Here is an 18759-nt window from a genome sequence, read left to right as displayed (position 1 = left end):
TTATGATAGGAGTCATCTGCTCGAATTCTGCCGTCGGACATATATAGATTTACCATTATATTCGTGACACCATGGTGACCAGTGGTCATAGTAGTACGTAGAGGCCAGCATTATTTAGGCTGCATTGTTTCCGGGATCGGCCTCCGGTAAGGGGCTAGAGACATATACGATACAGACAACTCGTGAAAAATTGCTAGGAAAGGCTTTATGTAATAACAACTGGCCAATGGATGCTCTGCTTTCTCTTGATATATATGAGTGCATGCATATTCAAATTTCATGAGCCAGGAAATTTCGGCGCCCAGATGCTTCATATAATGCCACCGTGTATGTTTCATTTTATAGGCCTACCGTTCATCGTATAGGCTTACTTAAGGTCAAACAGTTCGAGCCTGTACTCACACGTAGTCGTCGTAGGATGCGTACGGTGGGCCGTCGGGCCAGACGAGGATGCACACTGTGCGCACGCTGCCGTCGGCGTAGCGGTACGAGAGCGTGCGCGAGTACAGCAGCGGGGGCAGAGAAAGGAGCGCCGAGCAGCCCCAGAGCGCCCCGATGATGGTCACCGAACGCCACCGGGACAGGCGACCGCACAGCGGATGCACGATGGCGAAGTACCTGCGCCAAATACGAAAGAATGAAAGGTTTGCACAGTGGGTTGAAAACAACAGTTAGCTGTTCACGTGATCTGGAAAAAGGAACACAGGAATACAACTGAAGCCTCAGACGACGGCGAATATTTAATATCAACATGTTACATGCCCCGCGTTGGACGTACCTTTTAGCAAGAGCTGGGGTGTTTGCAAGTTTCAAGCTGAATGGCGACCCCGACTGACAGTGCTCGTATCGTACCTTTCAAAGGGAAGCTTTATTCGCAAACGCTCACGAAGGTGGTTCAGCACAATGCGTTGGCGGGCTAGTTGGTGCGAATCGATCATTACTTTGTTTAGCGCCTTGTCCTGTCGTCTACCTTGTGTCCGTTGTTTTGCGCTAAACAAAGTAATTATGAACATTCACGAAGTTTGCTGACCGTGATTGCCGCTACTGCTGCCTTGTAGAATAGCTCACACACGGGACAGCACTCAAATAACAGATCGAACTCCACATAGACCGTCTTCGTGGAGCAGTTCCCTCTTAAGGAACGAGATGGCACTTTCGGCGGCGCGCCGCACATTGCCTGAGCGAAAGCGCACGAATCATTGCTGATTCTGCCCTGCTATTGTACGATCGGCTGTCGGAAAAGCGCCTAGGTGTTCGTTGACGCACTGTGATCTATTTCCGCTACAAAGTTTGGAACGTTAAAAGCAAGACGTCTGCAGTACTTGGCTGCAAAAATAGTTACTGGTATATTAATTAATCGAATTGATCTGAGTGACCAACTGCACGAACTGCCGCTACACAAGGACGGCGTCTGTTGCCCGCCCTTCGCAATACATGGCCTTCCTCGAGGATAATAAAATTCGCTATTGTGCCAACGTTGTATCACTAACTTCAAATGAAAGGGCTTCAACTCCGGAGCATCGGCAAGAGTGAGCACCGCTTATTACCCAGTGACTTAGGGAGGAGTACCGCTTCCTGGCATAGTAAATTTATTGCACGCTCTCTACACGCAAGCATACGCCCCCCTATATCACCAACACATTAAGAATAACTAAATGGGCGCACTATCGAATCAATGCACCAAAGCATGTGTGATGGCGACTACACCGACTACACACGAATGTTCGAAGCTGAAGGTTTCGTGACAGTCCACAGGAGTAAGGGAGTGAATAGCGATAATACATTTTTGCTACAAGCTTTTACAAAGTACAGATAATCAGCGTGCTAAACCTTGTGCGCAGCAAGAATAAATCTATCGCAACTGAGCGCACTCGCGAGCAATAAGCAGAAAAAAATACAATCAGATACTGACTATACCAACAAACCTTACTGAGTCAGAAAAATGAGAAGCGGCTGTTTCAAAGTGTTAGACAAATAAAGAACGAAAAGTAAAACACACTGATGATATAATTCATAAGGGCAAAATTCGGACAACTTGGAATACATTTCTAGCCCCGCTACAACTAGAAGCACTATATAGGCTGCTCACGCCGTTTGGACGATGCTTAATGATCTTGGAAAATGCTTACATGTTGTCTGAAGCTGCGGCCAAAGTATCGTTTGGTTCACCTAGTCACCGTCTACGGTACCCCCCGGAACAGAAGTTTGCTGAGCCACACTGGGCGTCATGCACACAATTGTAAACACCGATGCAGCTGAGGCAGACGATTGACGCGTCACCGCATGATCAAACATGATGGAACCCACAGGACGGCCGTGAAAAGAGTCTATAGACAGCTCTACAGCACCCGGTAAAGACGTGCGGGCGGCCGGCACCGTTCTCTAAGGAATCATCATCATCATCATCATCATCATCATCATCATCATCATCATCATCATCATCATCATCATCATCATCATCAGCCAGGTTATGCCCGCTGCAGGGCAAAGGTCTCTCCCCTACTTCTCCAACAACCCCGGTCACGTACTAATTGTGGCCATGTTGTCCCTGCAAAATTCTTAATGTCGTCCGCCCACTTAACTTTCTGCCGCCCCCTGCTACGCTTCCCTTCCCTTGGAATCCAGTCCGTAACCCTTAATGACCATCGGTTACCTTCCCTCCTCATTACGTGTCCTGCCCATGCCCGTTTGCTTTTCTTGATTTCAACTAAGATGTCATTAACCCGCGTTTGTTCCCTCACCCAATCTCATCTTTTTTTATTCCTTAACGTTACACCCGTCATTCTTCTTTCCATGGCTCGTTGCGTCGTCCTCAATTTAAGCAGAACCTTTTCGTAAGCCTCCAGGTTTCTGCCCCGTACGTGAGTACTGGTAAGACACCGCTTTTATACACTTTTCCCTTGAGTGATAGTGGCAACCTACTGTTCATGATTTCAGATTGCCTGCCAAACGCACCCCAGCCCATTCTTATTCTTCTAATTATTTCAGTCTCATGATCCGGATCCGTGGTCACTACCTGCCCTAAGTAGATGTATTCCCCTACGACTTCCAGTGCTTCGCTACCTATCGTAAACTGCTGCTCTCTTCCGAGGCTGTTAAACATTACTTTAGTTTTCTACAGATTAATTTTTAGACGCACCCTTCTGCTTTGCCTCTCCAGGTCGGTGAGCATGCATTGCAATTGGTCTCCTGAGCTACTAAGCAAGGCAATAACATCAGTGAATCGCAAGTTACTAAGGTATTCTCCATCAGCTTTTATCCACAATTCTTCCCACTCCAGGTCTCTGAATACCTCCTGTAAACACGCTGTGAATAGCATTGCAGAGATCGTATCTCCCTGTCTGACACCTTTCTTTATTGGGGTTTTGTTGCTTTTTTTATGGAGGACTACGGTGGCTGTGGATCCGCTATAGATATCTTTCAGTATATTTACATATGGCTCGTCTACACCCTGATTCCGTAATGCCTCCATGACTGCTGAGGTTTCGACTGAATCAAACGCTTTTTCGTAATAAATGGAAGCTATATATAAGGGCTGGTTATATTCCGCACATTTCTCTATCACCTGACTGATAGTGTGAATATGGTCTATTGCTAAGTAGGCGTTACGGAATCCTGTCTGGTCCTTTGGGTGACAGAAGTCTAAGGTGTTCCCGATTCTATTTGCGATTACCTTGGTAAATACTTTGTAGGCAACGTACAGTAAGCTGACCGGTCTATAATTTTGCAAGTCTTTGGCGTCCCTTTTCTTATGGATTAAGATTATGTTAGCGTTCTTCCAAGATTCCGGTACACGCGAGGTCATGCGGCATTGTGTATATAGGGTGGCCAGTCTTTCTAGAACAATGTTCCCACCATCCTGCAACAAATCTGCTTTTACCTGATCCACATACCCCAGTTGCCTTCCCTTTTTGCATAGCTCCCAAGGCGTTCTTTACTTCTTCCGGCGTTACTTGTGGGATTTCAAATTCATTTAGGCTATTCTCTCTCACATTATCCTCATGGGTGCTACTGGTACTGTATAAATCTCTATAGAACTGCTCAGCCATTTGAACTGTCTCATTCATATTAGTAATGATATTGCCGGCTTTGTCTCTTAACGCATGCATCTGATTCTTGCCTATTCCTAGTTTCTTCTTCACTGCTTTTAGGCTTCCTCCGTTCCTGAGAGCATGGTCAATTCTATCCATATTATAGTTCCCTATGTCAGCTGTCTTAGGCTCGTTGATTAACTTAGAAAGTTCTGCCAGTTCTATTCTAGCTGTAGGGTTAGAGGCTTTCATACATTGTCGTTTCTTGATCAGATCTTTCGTCTCCTGCGATATCTTACTGGTATCCTGTCTAACAGAGTTACCACCGACTTCTATTGCACAATCCTTAATGATGCCCATAAGATGGTCACTCATTGTTTCAACACTAAGGTCCTCTTCCTGAGTTAAAGCCGAATACCTGTTCTGTAGCTTGATCTGGAATTCCTCTAGTTTCCCTCTTCCCGCTAACTCATTCATAGGTTTTTTATGTACCAGTTTCTTCCGTTCCCTCCTCAAGTCTAGGCTAATTCGAGTTCTTACCATCCTATGGTCACTGCAGCGCACCTTGCCGACCACGTCCAAATTTTCTATGATGCCCAGGTTAGCGCACAGTATGAAACTTATTTAATTTCTAGTCTCGCCATTTGGGCTCCTCCGCGTCCACTTTCGGCTAGCCCGCTTGTGGAAAAAGGTATTCATTATTCGCAAATTATTCTGTTCTGCAAACTCTGCTAATAACTCTCCGCTCCTATTCCTAGAGCCTATGCCATATTCCCCCACTGACTTGTCTCCAGCTTGCTTCTTGCCTACCCTGGCATTGAAGTCGCCCATCAATATAGAGTATTTTCTTTTGACTTTACCCATCGCCGATTCCACGTCTTCATAAAAGCTTTCGACTGCCTGGTCATCATGACTGGATGTAGTGGCCTAGACGTGTACGACCTTCAATTTGTACCTCTTATTAAGTTTCACAACAAGACCTGCTACCCTCTGGTTAATGCTATAAAATTCCTGTAAGTCACCAGCTATATTCTTATTAATCAGGAATCCGACTCCTAGTTCTAGTGTCTCCGCTAAGCCCCGGTAGCACAGGACGTGCCCGCTTTTTAGCACTGTATATGCATCTTTTGTCCTCCTAACCTCACTGAGCCCTATTATATCCCATTTACTACCCTCTAATTCCTTCAATAACACTGCAAGAATGAAACGAAAATTGGAGGACGCTTGAGCTTCGCCTTCAAGAGTGGAACGCGACAGCGTTCCCGTCGACCCGCCAAGGGATGTAAGACAGTGGGCTACGGCGCAGCGACTACGCGCCCCGCATCGGACGCGGTGAGCGTCGAGCAGCGCCGCGTTCGGCGCGGCAACGAAATGTGCGCCTGAGCAAGCGACGGACGCCTGAGTCTTAGAAACAGCTTGTTTCTAAGGCAACACCGCATTCACTAGAGACGCTGTTGTACCGCTTTGAAGCATCGAGCTCGTGGCTGACTGGTAGCGCCTCCGTCTCACACTCCGGAGACCCTGGTTCGATTCCCACCCAGCCCATCTTGCAAGTTGTTTTTTATTCATGAAATGCCTGCTGGGATTTATCGCTCACGACCAACGCCGCCGACGTCGACGCCGACGACACCGGCTTTTCTGCGACACGAGCTCCTTAACGCTGTCGCGTTAAAAAACGGTACCCAGAAATTCTCACGGCAACAAATATTCGCGTTCAAGAGCATAATTTCAATTATGAAGCGACGCTTCTATGGCTTATACCACAGGGATTGGCACGTCTGCTCGGTTGCTTTCTCGCCGAGTAAGATGGGTCGACCCTGGAGACAGTGCAGTAGTAAACTGAGCCGAACGCGGAGATGACATAATCGAAACTCGGTCAACACCGGAGAGTTTGTTGTCTGTGGCCTCGAGGGTCACGTGGTGTTGGTGTTCCCCTTGTCTCGCCGGGTAGGCAAGTAAACGCTACGCTGGAAATCACGGTGCAGATGAAAACCGTCATATCATTCAGCTAGCCTCTTCTCTATGAGCTTCGCTTCACAAAGATTTGAACATGTGTATTAAACCAGCATTTGTTTGTTTGTTTTTCGTCAAAGTGCATGCGTCATAAAACCCGAAGCAACAAACAGCAATGACCTTTCAGTTGTTACTGCGATAAAGTGCAGCCTATTTGGAGCAGGGAGGAGCCTGGCCGCTGAAACTATTGTATTCCCTCAATCATGCCGCGGGGACACAGGTTACGCAGGAATGTAGAAATTGGTGGCGGTGACAGCGTGAGGCCAAGTGATACCAGTTAAAAGCTGACGACATTTGATGTGCTTGGAGCTTGCGTATGATGGCGACGGGCTACAGTGCGCCCTTCAAATGTCAAACAACCTGAAAATCATGAGTTAGCTGCCATATCTAAACATTCTTGAGCTATGGCTTATCGTTGGAAAAGAAAGACACAAACAAAAATGAACCAACCTACAGCGTTAAATGAGTATGACGCCTTCTGTGATTGGTATACTCTGCCATCCGTTTCCCTGACGCTATATTCTATTAAAAGTTTAAAATAATACGGTTTCCTAATAGAGGATTTGTTTGCGCTTCTTTTTTACAATATTGTTGTAGATCTCCACTCTCCAATATTAGAAACTTCATCTTGTGTTATTCTGAAATGTTATTTCGGCATTGCGTGCTGGCATGAATTGTGTCATTGGCATGGTGCCCTTCTATAACATATGCAAGTATTTGTCTTCCGGGCCCCAGATGTCGGCAAGTTACATTTTTGAACCTTTTTTGTCTAGACTTCATGTCCGAATCGACTGGGACAAACAGAGCCCTCACTCATGCCAAAATACCAACAGCATCTTGTTTACACTGGGCAATTGATTAAAAAAATACAATTCAAGTATAATGAGCAGCAATTATGACATCAGTGCAGAAGCAACAATAACTGGACGTGTATAAGTTGAAGCCCATTTTGGGCAAGCAAAGTAGTATCCAGCGTACTTGTACGAAGCTGCGTTTTGCGTATTACACAATAAGCCGACGGCCTCACGCGTTATCATCACTTAAGCGCCAGGCATTCACGTAAACAGAGATGCACTAGGAAGGCTAAGATGAAAACCAGCGAAAGAAACGCATAAACTAGAAACAAGGACTACACAGAACGATGCTAGTCTCCCAGCCCACTTTCTTATAGGTATAAATCCCAAGGTCTCGCCAAGTGCATGCGCCAGCACAAACCGACACTACAACCACCACAAGTTATACACATTATGACTCAAATTTTTTATGACATTCAAGGTACGCCATAAGAAAACTCCTTTTCAGATATGTGATGGTACACTAATGTGTCGGGAATTGTACTTCTGAATCTTGAAGGCTTCAAAAATGTATGTTGTTGTTCCCGTTTTGCCGCAGCCAAAAATTGCTATAGAGCTGAATAGAGGAGCACAACCACATCTACAGCAATGATGGGCTAATTCACTACCCTCTCCTGAGGCTGCTACCTTGCTTTTGCGTTCCTTCAGCCTCCAGCTAATACACATCCCGGTTCAAACAATATACACCTTTCCGCAAGTCACGGGTATTTTGTAGATATAACTTCCGTGGCGCAGTTAACTAATTTGTTTTTATGATTAGTCGAGCAGCCGAAGGCGCTTTCGCAATGCGCCGAAATGCACGAACACAAAGTAGACAACTATGACGGCGCCGGAAACACATTCTTCACACCTTGCCGTTCAACCACCGCCTTTAAGCAGTGTGGCACTTTATCCAAATAGGGAACTACCTGCACCTTCACGTCAAACTTCTGTTCCTTCTCTTTTTTTGGTGAAACGTGGCCTACGTTTGCTTATGAAGAGCCTTCTTTGTGTCTCCGTTTTTTCTTGTGCCCCCCATGCGTGCATTTCCTTGGCTTTCATCTTAGTTGCCTATGTGCCAACTCGCCCATCATTTGCTGCTAGGAAGGTGAATCAACTGAATGCGCCCGCACAGGGAGGGACATTGAAAATGGCAAATCAGTTCTGCAGAATCCCGCAAGCTGCAGGAAGTACCACTAAAGGGGAATAATGCACAGCTGCATTTCGTTCAACCCACGAACGGATGCTTTCCTCAAGCGTCGAGCAGGCACCACAGAGCTACGCGAACACTTCTGGCTGCTAAAAGGGCGCCAATCTGTGAAGTCGGCTGTGAGCGGCTGCCTGATTTGCAGAAGACGCAAGTTTACACCAGAGTATGCACCCCTAGCACCATTGCATCGAGATCGGATTTTCCATGCGAGTCCATATACAGTTGTCGGGGTTGACTTCTGCGTACCACTTTGTTTTATTTCAACACAGAAAATTCACCCCATAGCCTACATCGCCATCTCCTCATGTGCGGTAACGCGTGCTCCTCGTCTTGAGCTCACAGCTGAAAAGACAGCCACCAGCTTCCTCGCCACCTTGTGGCGTTTCAGCGCTCGTTGTGGCATTTATTCGACCATTTATTCGGACAACGTACACCCTTGCCTTTCATACCTGCGCAGGACAGATCGAAAATGATCCCGCATCCAGTTGGGCAGATTTCTGTAGTGCACAACACATCCAATGGAAGTCTTGCATCGAGCGAGCGCCTTGGTGGGGATGGTAGTGGGAACGGCTGGTCCGCATCCCCAATGACACATTTAAGCGTGCCCTAGTTCGCCATTCCCTATCCTTTGATTAGGTAAGTGTTGTTTGTGAGGTAGAAGCGAACATCAATACCCGTCCCTCAACTCTTAAACGCTGTAAGGTGTCTACTGCAAATACAAATGCAAGATTTTTAGAAAACAGTGTTCATTGTCCAAAGAACATATTACAATACCAAAAGCTTCCTAAAATTACGCAAAATAAAAATTATGAGGGTGGAAATACATTTTCCTGTGGGCCTTTGGCAGGCCCCTACTTCTTGTGCAATTTCTGAAAGCATATCTGGTTAACCTCCCTGCCTTTCCTCTTCATTCTCTTTCTCTCTCTCTGAAAGCATAGCCTGCGGGAAGGTAAATATTGCACGTCGAGCAAACAATTTTCGACCTCTTGTCGTTCTGCTTACTTGAGCAGCACCAGAAGCATTTGAAGACTGCTGTTCTTCTAGGAAAACGTGGTATGGCTGACAGTCGGATTTCATCTGGTACACTAATTTTTTTCCTGTCACCTTGGAAGGCCTTCGGGGTGCGTGCGTTGCTGCTCTTTTTCTTCCACTATATTCATTCCGAAACTGTCTGGATGGCACGGTCTCTTTCACAATAATGTGAAATACATCCCCAAACAATGCCTCAACTATCAGGAGCATGAGGTTGGGTGCCAGTTTTGAAGAGGCTAGCAGCTTTGAGTCAAACTTTGGTATGTTCTATGTATGTGGCAGTTACAGTGTAGACCAGCCATCAAAGAATTTGCCTCACGTTCGTTGTCATCTTCTGAGTCGTCGCTCAAATCCATATCAGAAGAACTGACGCCTTGCTTTGTAGTCGTTAGTAGTAGTTATAGTCGTTAGAGTAGTTATAGGCAATGGTTCGTCCTCGTTACCACATTCCTCGGAGTTAGAAGAGTGGTTTAGATCGTCAGGGAAAGTACTAATCCAGAGCCTCTACAAAGGTCAAGTGCCTTCCTATCTAGAGAAACAGAAAATCGCACTTCGAGGAATTACCTTCGTGGAAGACCCGTAGGGAATTATATTACCACTCCATAGTTGCAACTCAAACATACAAAAATTTACTTCATCATTACGTTAGGCTCTAAAAGTGAGCCAAACAATAGCTCAACATTTGAAGCATTCAAGAAATGCATTAACGAATATTTCTCACACCGGCAGATACATTCATCCACGAATTATTGCAGTGGTTAAAAACGCGCGCGACAAACGCCCGCATGGAGAGAAAAATGCCGGTAGCACTCATGGGAGCTGTACCGCCGCGTAGTGGGTTGCGCAGGAGTCGCTAAATGTTTTCCCAGTTGTCTCTCAAGCGTTACTCCAGACGTTTCTACAGTCTTATGGCAGAGCAGTTTAGTGTTTTGGAGATAAAGGGTTTGAAAAATGGCGGGAAATATGAACCCTACGGGCGTTTAAGGGTTAACACATTTCTCTGTAGACCCTGACGAGCTATGCCCGCTAACGCCTTCAGACTTCCTACTTCACAAATGTACAACTTGCATGCCTCAAGAGTTGGGCGCCAGGCTACCCCACTCAACAAGCATCAGTCTGCGACGTCGAAGCATACATCGACATGTTTTAACAGACCATCTATCGAACCGCTGGCGCTAAGAGTACTTGCTGCTTCTGCGCGCTCTCTGCACACGAGGGGACACCTGAGCTGCCACCACCACTTCCCATTGGAGGCATCGCTTTGGTGTACGACGACGATTCGCTGCTTATCCCGGATGACTGAACTCCTTCCTGGTCGCGATGGCGTCGCTCGAACGTGCTGCCTGAAGCTGGCGTCCGGCTCTGTGATAAGGCATCCCGTTCAAAAGATCTACTTTTTTTTTTGAAACCGGCAGCCTTCAGCAATTTTGGCGGCCGCGGAAGTGCGTTCCAAATAAAGAAGGTGCGCCGAGCAGTGCCCACGGGTGCTGCTAGCGCAGTTGCTGCCAGGCGACGAACGAGTCAGACGTCCGGTTCCGCCGTTGCTTAGCAATAAAAGCGTTGCTATAGAAAATTATAAAATGATAAGAATAACTTATTAGTAGATGTGGTTTGGCAAAAAAACGTGTTGTGGTAGGGGTTAGGTTCAGTTTATGCGATCGCGTAGAAGAGATTGGGGGCGCCGAGACGAGTTCTTGCAATGGCACCAAAGAAACGCAAGCTTGATGAAGCAGAGAAGCGGCGTATAGGAACGCTGAACGACAACGGTAATATTGTAGTCGACAGAGGGAACAACAAGAACAGTGACAGGAACTAGGAGATCATCAACAGCAAGAAGAGCAAAGGAGGTGTTCAGAAGCGGATCGCAAACGACGTTATGGGGCGACGCTCGATACAAAAATTCTGGTGAAATCCTAAGAATCGTCTAATAAAGCGTAAGCATTCTTTGGCTCCGGAAAAACCTTTAGGTAGAGATGCATAATCTTGCAACATCAGCAAGCAAAAGGGAAGTAACAGCCAACCAAAAGAATGCTTACGCATTAGTAGACAATTCACAAAATTTCTGTAATATTCCTTGTGCATTAAGGTCTTTAGAAAGATTACAGAGCCGCAGTTAAAATGCAGGCGAGAGCTTGCGCGGGTGAGGAATGCGTGGATAACACAGGCTTCCGAGACCCAACACCTGGCTAGCGGGGAAGCGGATGTTCCCTTTCACCCGCTCTGCTACGTCGAGGCGTGCCTGTGACGTGGTGTCGCAGCCAATGGGAGTGCCGTTTTTCGCTTGTCCAAACGATAGACGCCAGCTTTTTCGCTCAATGTGCAATGATGCTCTTGCATGAAAATTCTGTATTTTTACGAGCCAAAACAACATAAGATTATTAGAAACGCCGTAGTAGGGGATTCGTTAGAAAAACATTAGAAAAACTGAGGAAGCAGTAAAAGGTGGACGCAGCATGGAATCAGTGAGACGGAAACTTGGCATCGGACAAGCCAAGATGTATGCAATGAAAGATAAGCTGGGCAATATTATCTGCAATCTCGAGGATATAGTAGAAGCAGCGGAAGAATTCTATACTGACCTCTACAGTACCCTAAGCAGCCATGATACCTCCATTCGAAGTAGTAATGAACAGGTTACAGAGGCTTCGTCTATAACTAGCGATGAAGTTAGTAGGGCCTCGCAAGGCATGAAACGGAGAAAGGCGGCAGGAGAAGATGCAATACCAATCGATTTAATCAATGATAGAGGAGACATACTGCTTGAAAAACTGGCAGCCCTTTACAGGAACTGTCTATCGACTTAAGTGTCCCAGACAACTGGAAGAATGCCAACATTGTACTAATCAAGGAGTACAGGACGCTTACGTCATTATCTGCGAAAGTATTTACAGAGATTCCACAGCTACCTCAATTGTCTACAAGTAGGAAGATCCTATAAAGGAAGGGATCAGACAAGGAGACACCGTCTCTCCACTGCGTGCTTCACTGCGTCTAAGGAAGAAGTTTTCAAGCTATTAAACTGGGAAGGCTTAAGAGTAAGGATCAACGGCGAATATCTCAGCAACCTTCGGTTTGCCGATGACATTTTCCTGTTCGTCAAGACTGGGAACGAGTTACAACAAGTGATTGAGGACCTTAACAAAGAGAGTATAAGAGTGAGGTTGAAGTTCAATATCCAGAAGAGAAAGATAATGATCCATAGCCGGGCAAGGGAACTAGAGTTCAGGATCCCCAGTCAGCCTCTAGAGTTTGTGAACGAGTAGGTTTACCTAGAACAATTACTCGCAGGGCACCTTGATCATGTAAAGGAAATTTACATAATAATAAAAATGGGTTGGAGCGCATAGGGCAGACATTGTCAGATTCTGACTGGAAGCTTACCACTATCATTAAAAAGAAAGGTGCAAAATGAGTGCATTCTACGGATGCTAACATATGGGGCTGAAACTTGGAGACTGACAAGGAGGTTCGAAAACAAGTTAAAGACCATGCAAGGAGCGATGGAAGGAAAAATGTTAGGCGTAAAGTTAAGAGACAGGAAGATCAAAGCTCATTTGGAAAAGCATACTCGCAAGAAAAACAAAAAAAAGACAAGAAAAGAAAAAGGAATTTTCAGGCCAAAATAAAAACCGAGAATTGAACTCCAACTTTCACGAAAAAATAAAACGAAGCACTGAAAACCTTGCACCATATTACGAATATCCAATGACGTTTCTCCGTATGCGTAGCGTTTTGCATTACTTATGAATTTCGGCACGGTGCACCGTGCCAATAATACAGATTTGTGAATATGAATGAAAAACAATAGTAATAAAGGGTGCGCGAGAACTACGATCAGGAGAACCTTCCACTCCGACTTCATTTCTTACCGCAGCAACTTTATAAGGTGTTCATCGAACCACTACAAGATTACAAAAAAAAAACAGACCATGAAACCTATCAGAATTCTTAACTTATATATATTTTCATATAAGCAGCAATATTAATAATGATAATAAAACAGGAAAGCGTAAGTAGCTTTCTTCGAAAACAGAAAAATTTCTATAGTGAAATGACGATGGTAGACAGCTGAGAAATAGACAGGATCTCGATAGTTATGTGGATAAATTTCAGTTTGACAAAACAAAAATACAGTACACATAAAAGGCTCCGGATAGGTTGATGTCTTGAATAACGTTTCCTCGCCGCTGAAGATAACCTTAGAGTAAAAGAGCACGTGATGCCTCATTTACATTGCTCCGCGCCTTATTTTTGTTGTTATTTCGTTATTTACAACAATGTGCGTATGGTGGGGCTGTTAAGAACTGGACTTCTCGCGCGCATATTCGGGGCCGAGTGTTCTGTCCAGAAAGGTGTGGTGGATAATAGTTTGTGACTTTTCTTGTCGAAGTGCACGGGGACCTCAGTGGAGGCAGCCCATTATAGGCGTCGCAACAATCGGCGTAAAATATTTCTTGAAAGGGCCGGAACAGATTGGTTAACTAAAACCTCAACTTAGCCACACGATCAATAGCCCTACTGTAACAACCAAACTTGTGTAGAACGTTCAAATGAAGCCTGAAGTATTTATGCACCGTTGAAATACAAGTTCTGTGAGCCTAACAACGGTGTTAGCTTATGTTCACGTTGCTACATATATATATATATATATATATATATATATATATATATATATATATATATATATATATATATATATATATATATATATATATCCCCTTTTTCTGTGTCTGTGTTTGCTTGATAACATAGCACATATTGAGCGCATATCGACGTTTTGTTGTCACGTGGCGATTGGTTCGTACCAATCGTTTTGGTACGTTTTTATACTTTGTATCTTAGATTTTATGTTTGCAATCGCCATCGGTCTATACACGTGTCAGCTATCCTTTGAACGATTCGGATGTATTTTGTTCGCCCATTTTATTCGTTTTTTATGTTAACGTATCTTCATTTGGTTGATAAGCGCATGTATATTACCTGTACCGACACCATGCAATGTATTCTGATGAAGGCCGGACCCCGGCCGAAACGTCAATAAACCGCTTCATACGCGCGTCTACTTCACTGTGTGTGTGTATATATATATATATATATATATATATATATATATATATATATATATAAAGTGGGCGAATATTACTTGTTTCTAACACGAATAGTAAGATTGAATACCCCATCGAATCGAATCGGCTAATTGGGGCCAAGTCTTAAAAAATCTCTACATGAGCGCTACGAGAATGCAGACAACTCAGAATCGCTCTCGCTACTCTTGAGTACCTCAAGGTACCTGGATTATGAGGTTAAATTATTATTACCAAAAATAATTAACCAACATTTAAGGCACTACTTTAGACTCAAAATATGCAATGGATAAGTTGTAGAGCCCACTGAGAAATATTGAACTAATTTATTTCGGCATTCTAAAGTAGGGATGCTGCCGATCTCGGACGGTTACACCATCAGCTCATTTCTATACGTAAAGTTTATTCCTCGTCCTCCATGACGTTGGCTGAGAACTGTTGTTTTAATTTTTCCGGGTGGCAAAGAAAGCGAACCAGTTTTTTTTTGGTAATTTACAAGGCGGTCAGAGACATGCGCGAAGCGACATTATGAGCCTCAGACATGACGCAATTTTTTCATGCGTTTTCATTCATGTGCGTTCATTCTGAGCTGTGGTATCGAATACTCACTTTGTTACGCGCGGTGTCGAGTGCTGTAACGCGCAACGTTAAAATGCTGTTGATACGGAATTGTTGTATCCTCGTATTGATTATAGTTTCGTACCCACTCCTGCCCAGGGCCTGACACTCAGGCCGGCAGTATGTACCAAATAAAATAAATAAATAAAAACAAATGGCACCTACTAGCGATGGATGCTTCACCATCGCCTCGTTGGAATGCTGGCACTTTGCAGCGCTAGCGTTGCAGTGGGGCTGCACGCAGATTGAACGCATGAATCAAGCAAAAATGAGAGATGATGGCGACACCTATCGTCTCCGATGCCATCCACCAGCAGTCCTCGCTGCCCTTTACGTGGTCTATGAACCAGAAAAGCTTGCAGAGCTTTAATAGTTGGTAGGCGCTATTGATCTCCCGTCTCATTTTTCTTCATTGATTCGATAGACAAGATATCCCGGCAAAAGTTGTAGCCGATACCATCGTCTTTAATTCATCTCTGTTGCCGAAGGCCTGTTCATGCGTGGTCTACTTGCTTAGTCGATAATTCGTTCAGAGCATGTTAAGGGCACTATGTCACTACCATCAAAAAACATATACCCTGTTTCATACTTAGTGTGCAATCTTGTGGAAGTTACGCAACAGGTCGGGTAAAGAAAATATATAACTCTTGGGCTTTTGTGCTCGTGGTCGCATATAAGCGAGTTCGTTCCTTTTTAAGGTTTAACGCTTTTCTTAATATCTTACAGTGCCTAATAAAATAATGAACAATTTCACATTCTTGCTGGTAAAAAAAAAAACACTGAGTAATTTCTTCGTGCGAACTGAGATTTTGCAAGATGTGCTGCGGGCAAGATGTGTTGCGAGTTACGTATGAAACGGAGTATTGTCATATGGTACTTTTTAAATCCCCCGCACTTTATTACAGCCCCAGAAAATTTAAACCAAGCAAGCCATGTCCACGGAAATAATTTGTTTAAATATTTCTCAATGGGCCTCTACAACGTCTCTATTAGAAATCATGCTTTTAGGTCATTGCCTATTAAAGTTGCTTAATTAGTTACTGTGGATTGATGAACTAAGTTTGTAGTAAAATCTTTCTTCGAATAGCTCAACACGAGAGCGAACAAATACTTAGTTCGTGTGCATTCTAGATCACACCCTTATATCTCTTGAGGCTTGGCACATTTGGGCTTTACTCACCTACAACGACAGCTATTGGATGCACTTACGCAATGTTGCAGAAAGACTCTTCCCGAAGTGTATAAAATAGCTGTCGATATGTCTGTAAAACCATTCTTGCCAAAAGGCGGTCCCTGGCCGATGCATCGAAAATCAATGTTTGTCCGCGTGAACTTCTTTCCACACACACACACACACACACACACACACACACACTATATATATATATATATATATATATATATATATATATATATATATATATATATATATATATAAAGATATGTTCAATTGAAGATACGTCAAGAATGCGTATTGTATACATAAAAAACAGTAGCATTAAATATTTGCACACAGAACCTGTAATGTTCTAAACCTATTAATTTATTTATTTGGGTTAATGTAGGAAAGTGAGGCGGAAGATCTGAGATGGCGACGTATTCGAGGGCCCCGGATCAGTTTTGACCATCTGGGGTTGTTCACGCTCCAGCGTTACTCAGTGGAAGACAGGACACAGCAATACATCACAAACAATCTTATCGTAATCCGAATCGCTCTGCGTTATCACCAAATAAGTTGTACTCTAAACTGTATAGAACCTCGTTTGTTTATATAAAAAGGAGGTTCTTTTTTGTAACTTCCTTGGTTTTACCCAAGTATGAACTAACTCGCCAAAATAAACGTTTTACGCACCGTACGCGAACGAATCTTCATTTCAACGCAGCCGCAAGACAGTAGCGGTGGCCGGGAATGAAAATTGCGATCTCGTGCACGGAAGGCAGAAACCGTAGTCACGAAACGACTTCGGTGGGTGAATTCTTTATACGGCTGCTGCTTTAAGATACGGCGCACAACAGAGCACAATGTTCCTTGCAAAAATGGTAACGGCCACAGGAGGAGTGCCAAATTTATTGGGCTACGTGGTAGGATGAAACGCGAATAAAGATCTCAACAATGAGCATTTACGTTGCTGCTTTTTATCCTTCTCGTTTCTTCTGTCATCCTGGGCATTTTCGTTTCCTCAAACAGGGGCGTCCAATTCGACGGTAACGCAGAGAAGCAAGCGATGGCCCACACCTCAGACCATCGAAGTTCGCTTCAAAATCACGCAGCCATTCGGGAGGTATCACCCCCATGGAAGCGACCGAGCTAAAGATATCCGGAAATACAAATGGAAAGTCTCACTGTTTGTAACGATGAGACTCAGAAACCCGAGGATAGGTCGGGCGACGGTGTCTCGTTTTTGCACGCTGGACGACCGCAAAAGTTCTCCCCTTGTACATTTCCACTTTGTGTCCGCTATAAGGGGCAATAGCAATACTCTTCGAGTGTCAAGCACCACGCCCGGTTGAATTCCCTAAGAACGGACGCGCGCCGTGCACCAGCAAAGGAAAAAAAAACTGCTGGACAGCGCCGACTCCGAAGGAAGACTGCTGCGCCATCTGTGTTGGTTTTTCTCTTTAGGTTTTGTGCGTAGCGCTCCGTCCTGCTATTGCACGAGTAGTTGTAGGAAAACACAAAGAAATAAGAAGTAGAATCGGGCATCGAGGACGTGCTAGGGCCTCGCGATAAAGTGGAAAGTCTAAGTGAAAGTGGGCGACGACGTTTTGCCGCTCCAAAGTGCGATGCCAAAGGGAACGATCGACCGCGACTGTTTCTCCGTTGCTTTGCACGCACAGTAAAAACGGCGCTCATTAAGGAATGTGCGATCGCGTACGTTCCATTTGAAGTGTGCGCGAGCTATGCATACCGCGGCCTATCAGAAAATACTGCGAGGCGGCGACCTCTCTTGCCCCGTTTTTGAGTGCTTTGATGTGAATGACATTTGTTGTGCGCAGTAAGGTATAGTTAGAGTAGGCATGCGGCTGAAGGCGAGGGATGCGTAAAGGGAATCTCGAGGATTTTTCTAACAATAATTTATCCTCGCTTCTGCGGTGCGTTGCTAATAGTTTATGTCGCTCCTACTTTTCGTGTTACTGACTGCATACATAAAACATTGGCGGCGTCTTGTGTTCCAAGGGTAGCTGGCAATATTCTACCGAGAAAACTTATTAGAGCGCCGCAGTTTATTTCTCGTGATATTTATAATTTGCATTGATTAGAAGTCTTTACCTTTACAGTCATTTAGGCATATCATTATGATAACAATTCAGTACGTTTTGATTGGAATTATAGCAGATAAGGATGCAAATACGCCGAAGTTGCTTTTTCCCTAACAAAGCACTGATCTGCCACGGTGGCCTCGTGTCTGTGGCGTCCTGCGGCTGCGCAGAAGGTCGCGAGGTACGATACCCTGTGGCATTGGCCTCATTCAAATGGTGGTGGTATGCGAAAAATGCCCTTGTATTTAGGTGCATGGTAAAAAACCCCATGTGCTGAAAACTAATCCTAAGCCCATACTTTGGTGCCTCTCGTGGACAACGTTGCTTTGTAACGCCAACTCCATGGTTTGATATTTTCTTGAATCTCGAGTTTAATCTTATTACTATGGGAACTCGAAAAACCAAGGAAAATGGCTAAACAAACGCTGTGGTAGATGACACAATGTGAGCGAATAAGCGTGCGACTGCATAAGAATAATCTGAGTGGCATAGCAACATCAACATTTATTTATTTATTTATTTATTTATTTATTTATTTATTTATTTATTTATTTATCTTTTATTAGATACCTGCTTCCCTCTAGTGGTCATACAGCGCGGCGGTACATATGAAAAAGCAATACGAACCAATAATCTCACGGCATTAAAGCGCCGTGAATTAACGTCGCCATTGTATT

The 18759-nt window shown here is 44.5% G+C and overlaps 1 protein-coding gene across 1 annotated transcript in view; it reads right to left on the bottom strand.

The window, feature by feature from the left end:
• LOC135916919 (tachykinin-like peptides receptor 86C) overlaps positions 1–18759 on the bottom strand; it is a 386707-nt gene that overhangs the window by 190456 nt on the left and 177492 nt on the right. The window contains exon 2 of the mRNA XM_070529959.1: positions 403–618. Coding sequence (XP_070386060.1) covers positions 403–618 — 216 coding nt within the window. The remainder of the gene's footprint in view (positions 1–402; positions 619–18759) is intronic.

This window comes from Dermacentor albipictus, unplaced genomic scaffold (genome assembly GCF_038994185.2).
Source record: "Dermacentor albipictus isolate Rhodes 1998 colony unplaced genomic scaffold, USDA_Dalb.pri_finalv2 scaffold_38, whole genome shotgun sequence".
NCBI classification, from domain to species: Eukaryota; Metazoa; Arthropoda; class Arachnida; order Ixodida; family Ixodidae; genus Dermacentor; species Dermacentor albipictus.
The sequence above is the reverse complement of the archived record's forward strand: the minus strand, read 5'-3'. Positions and strand labels throughout refer to the sequence as shown.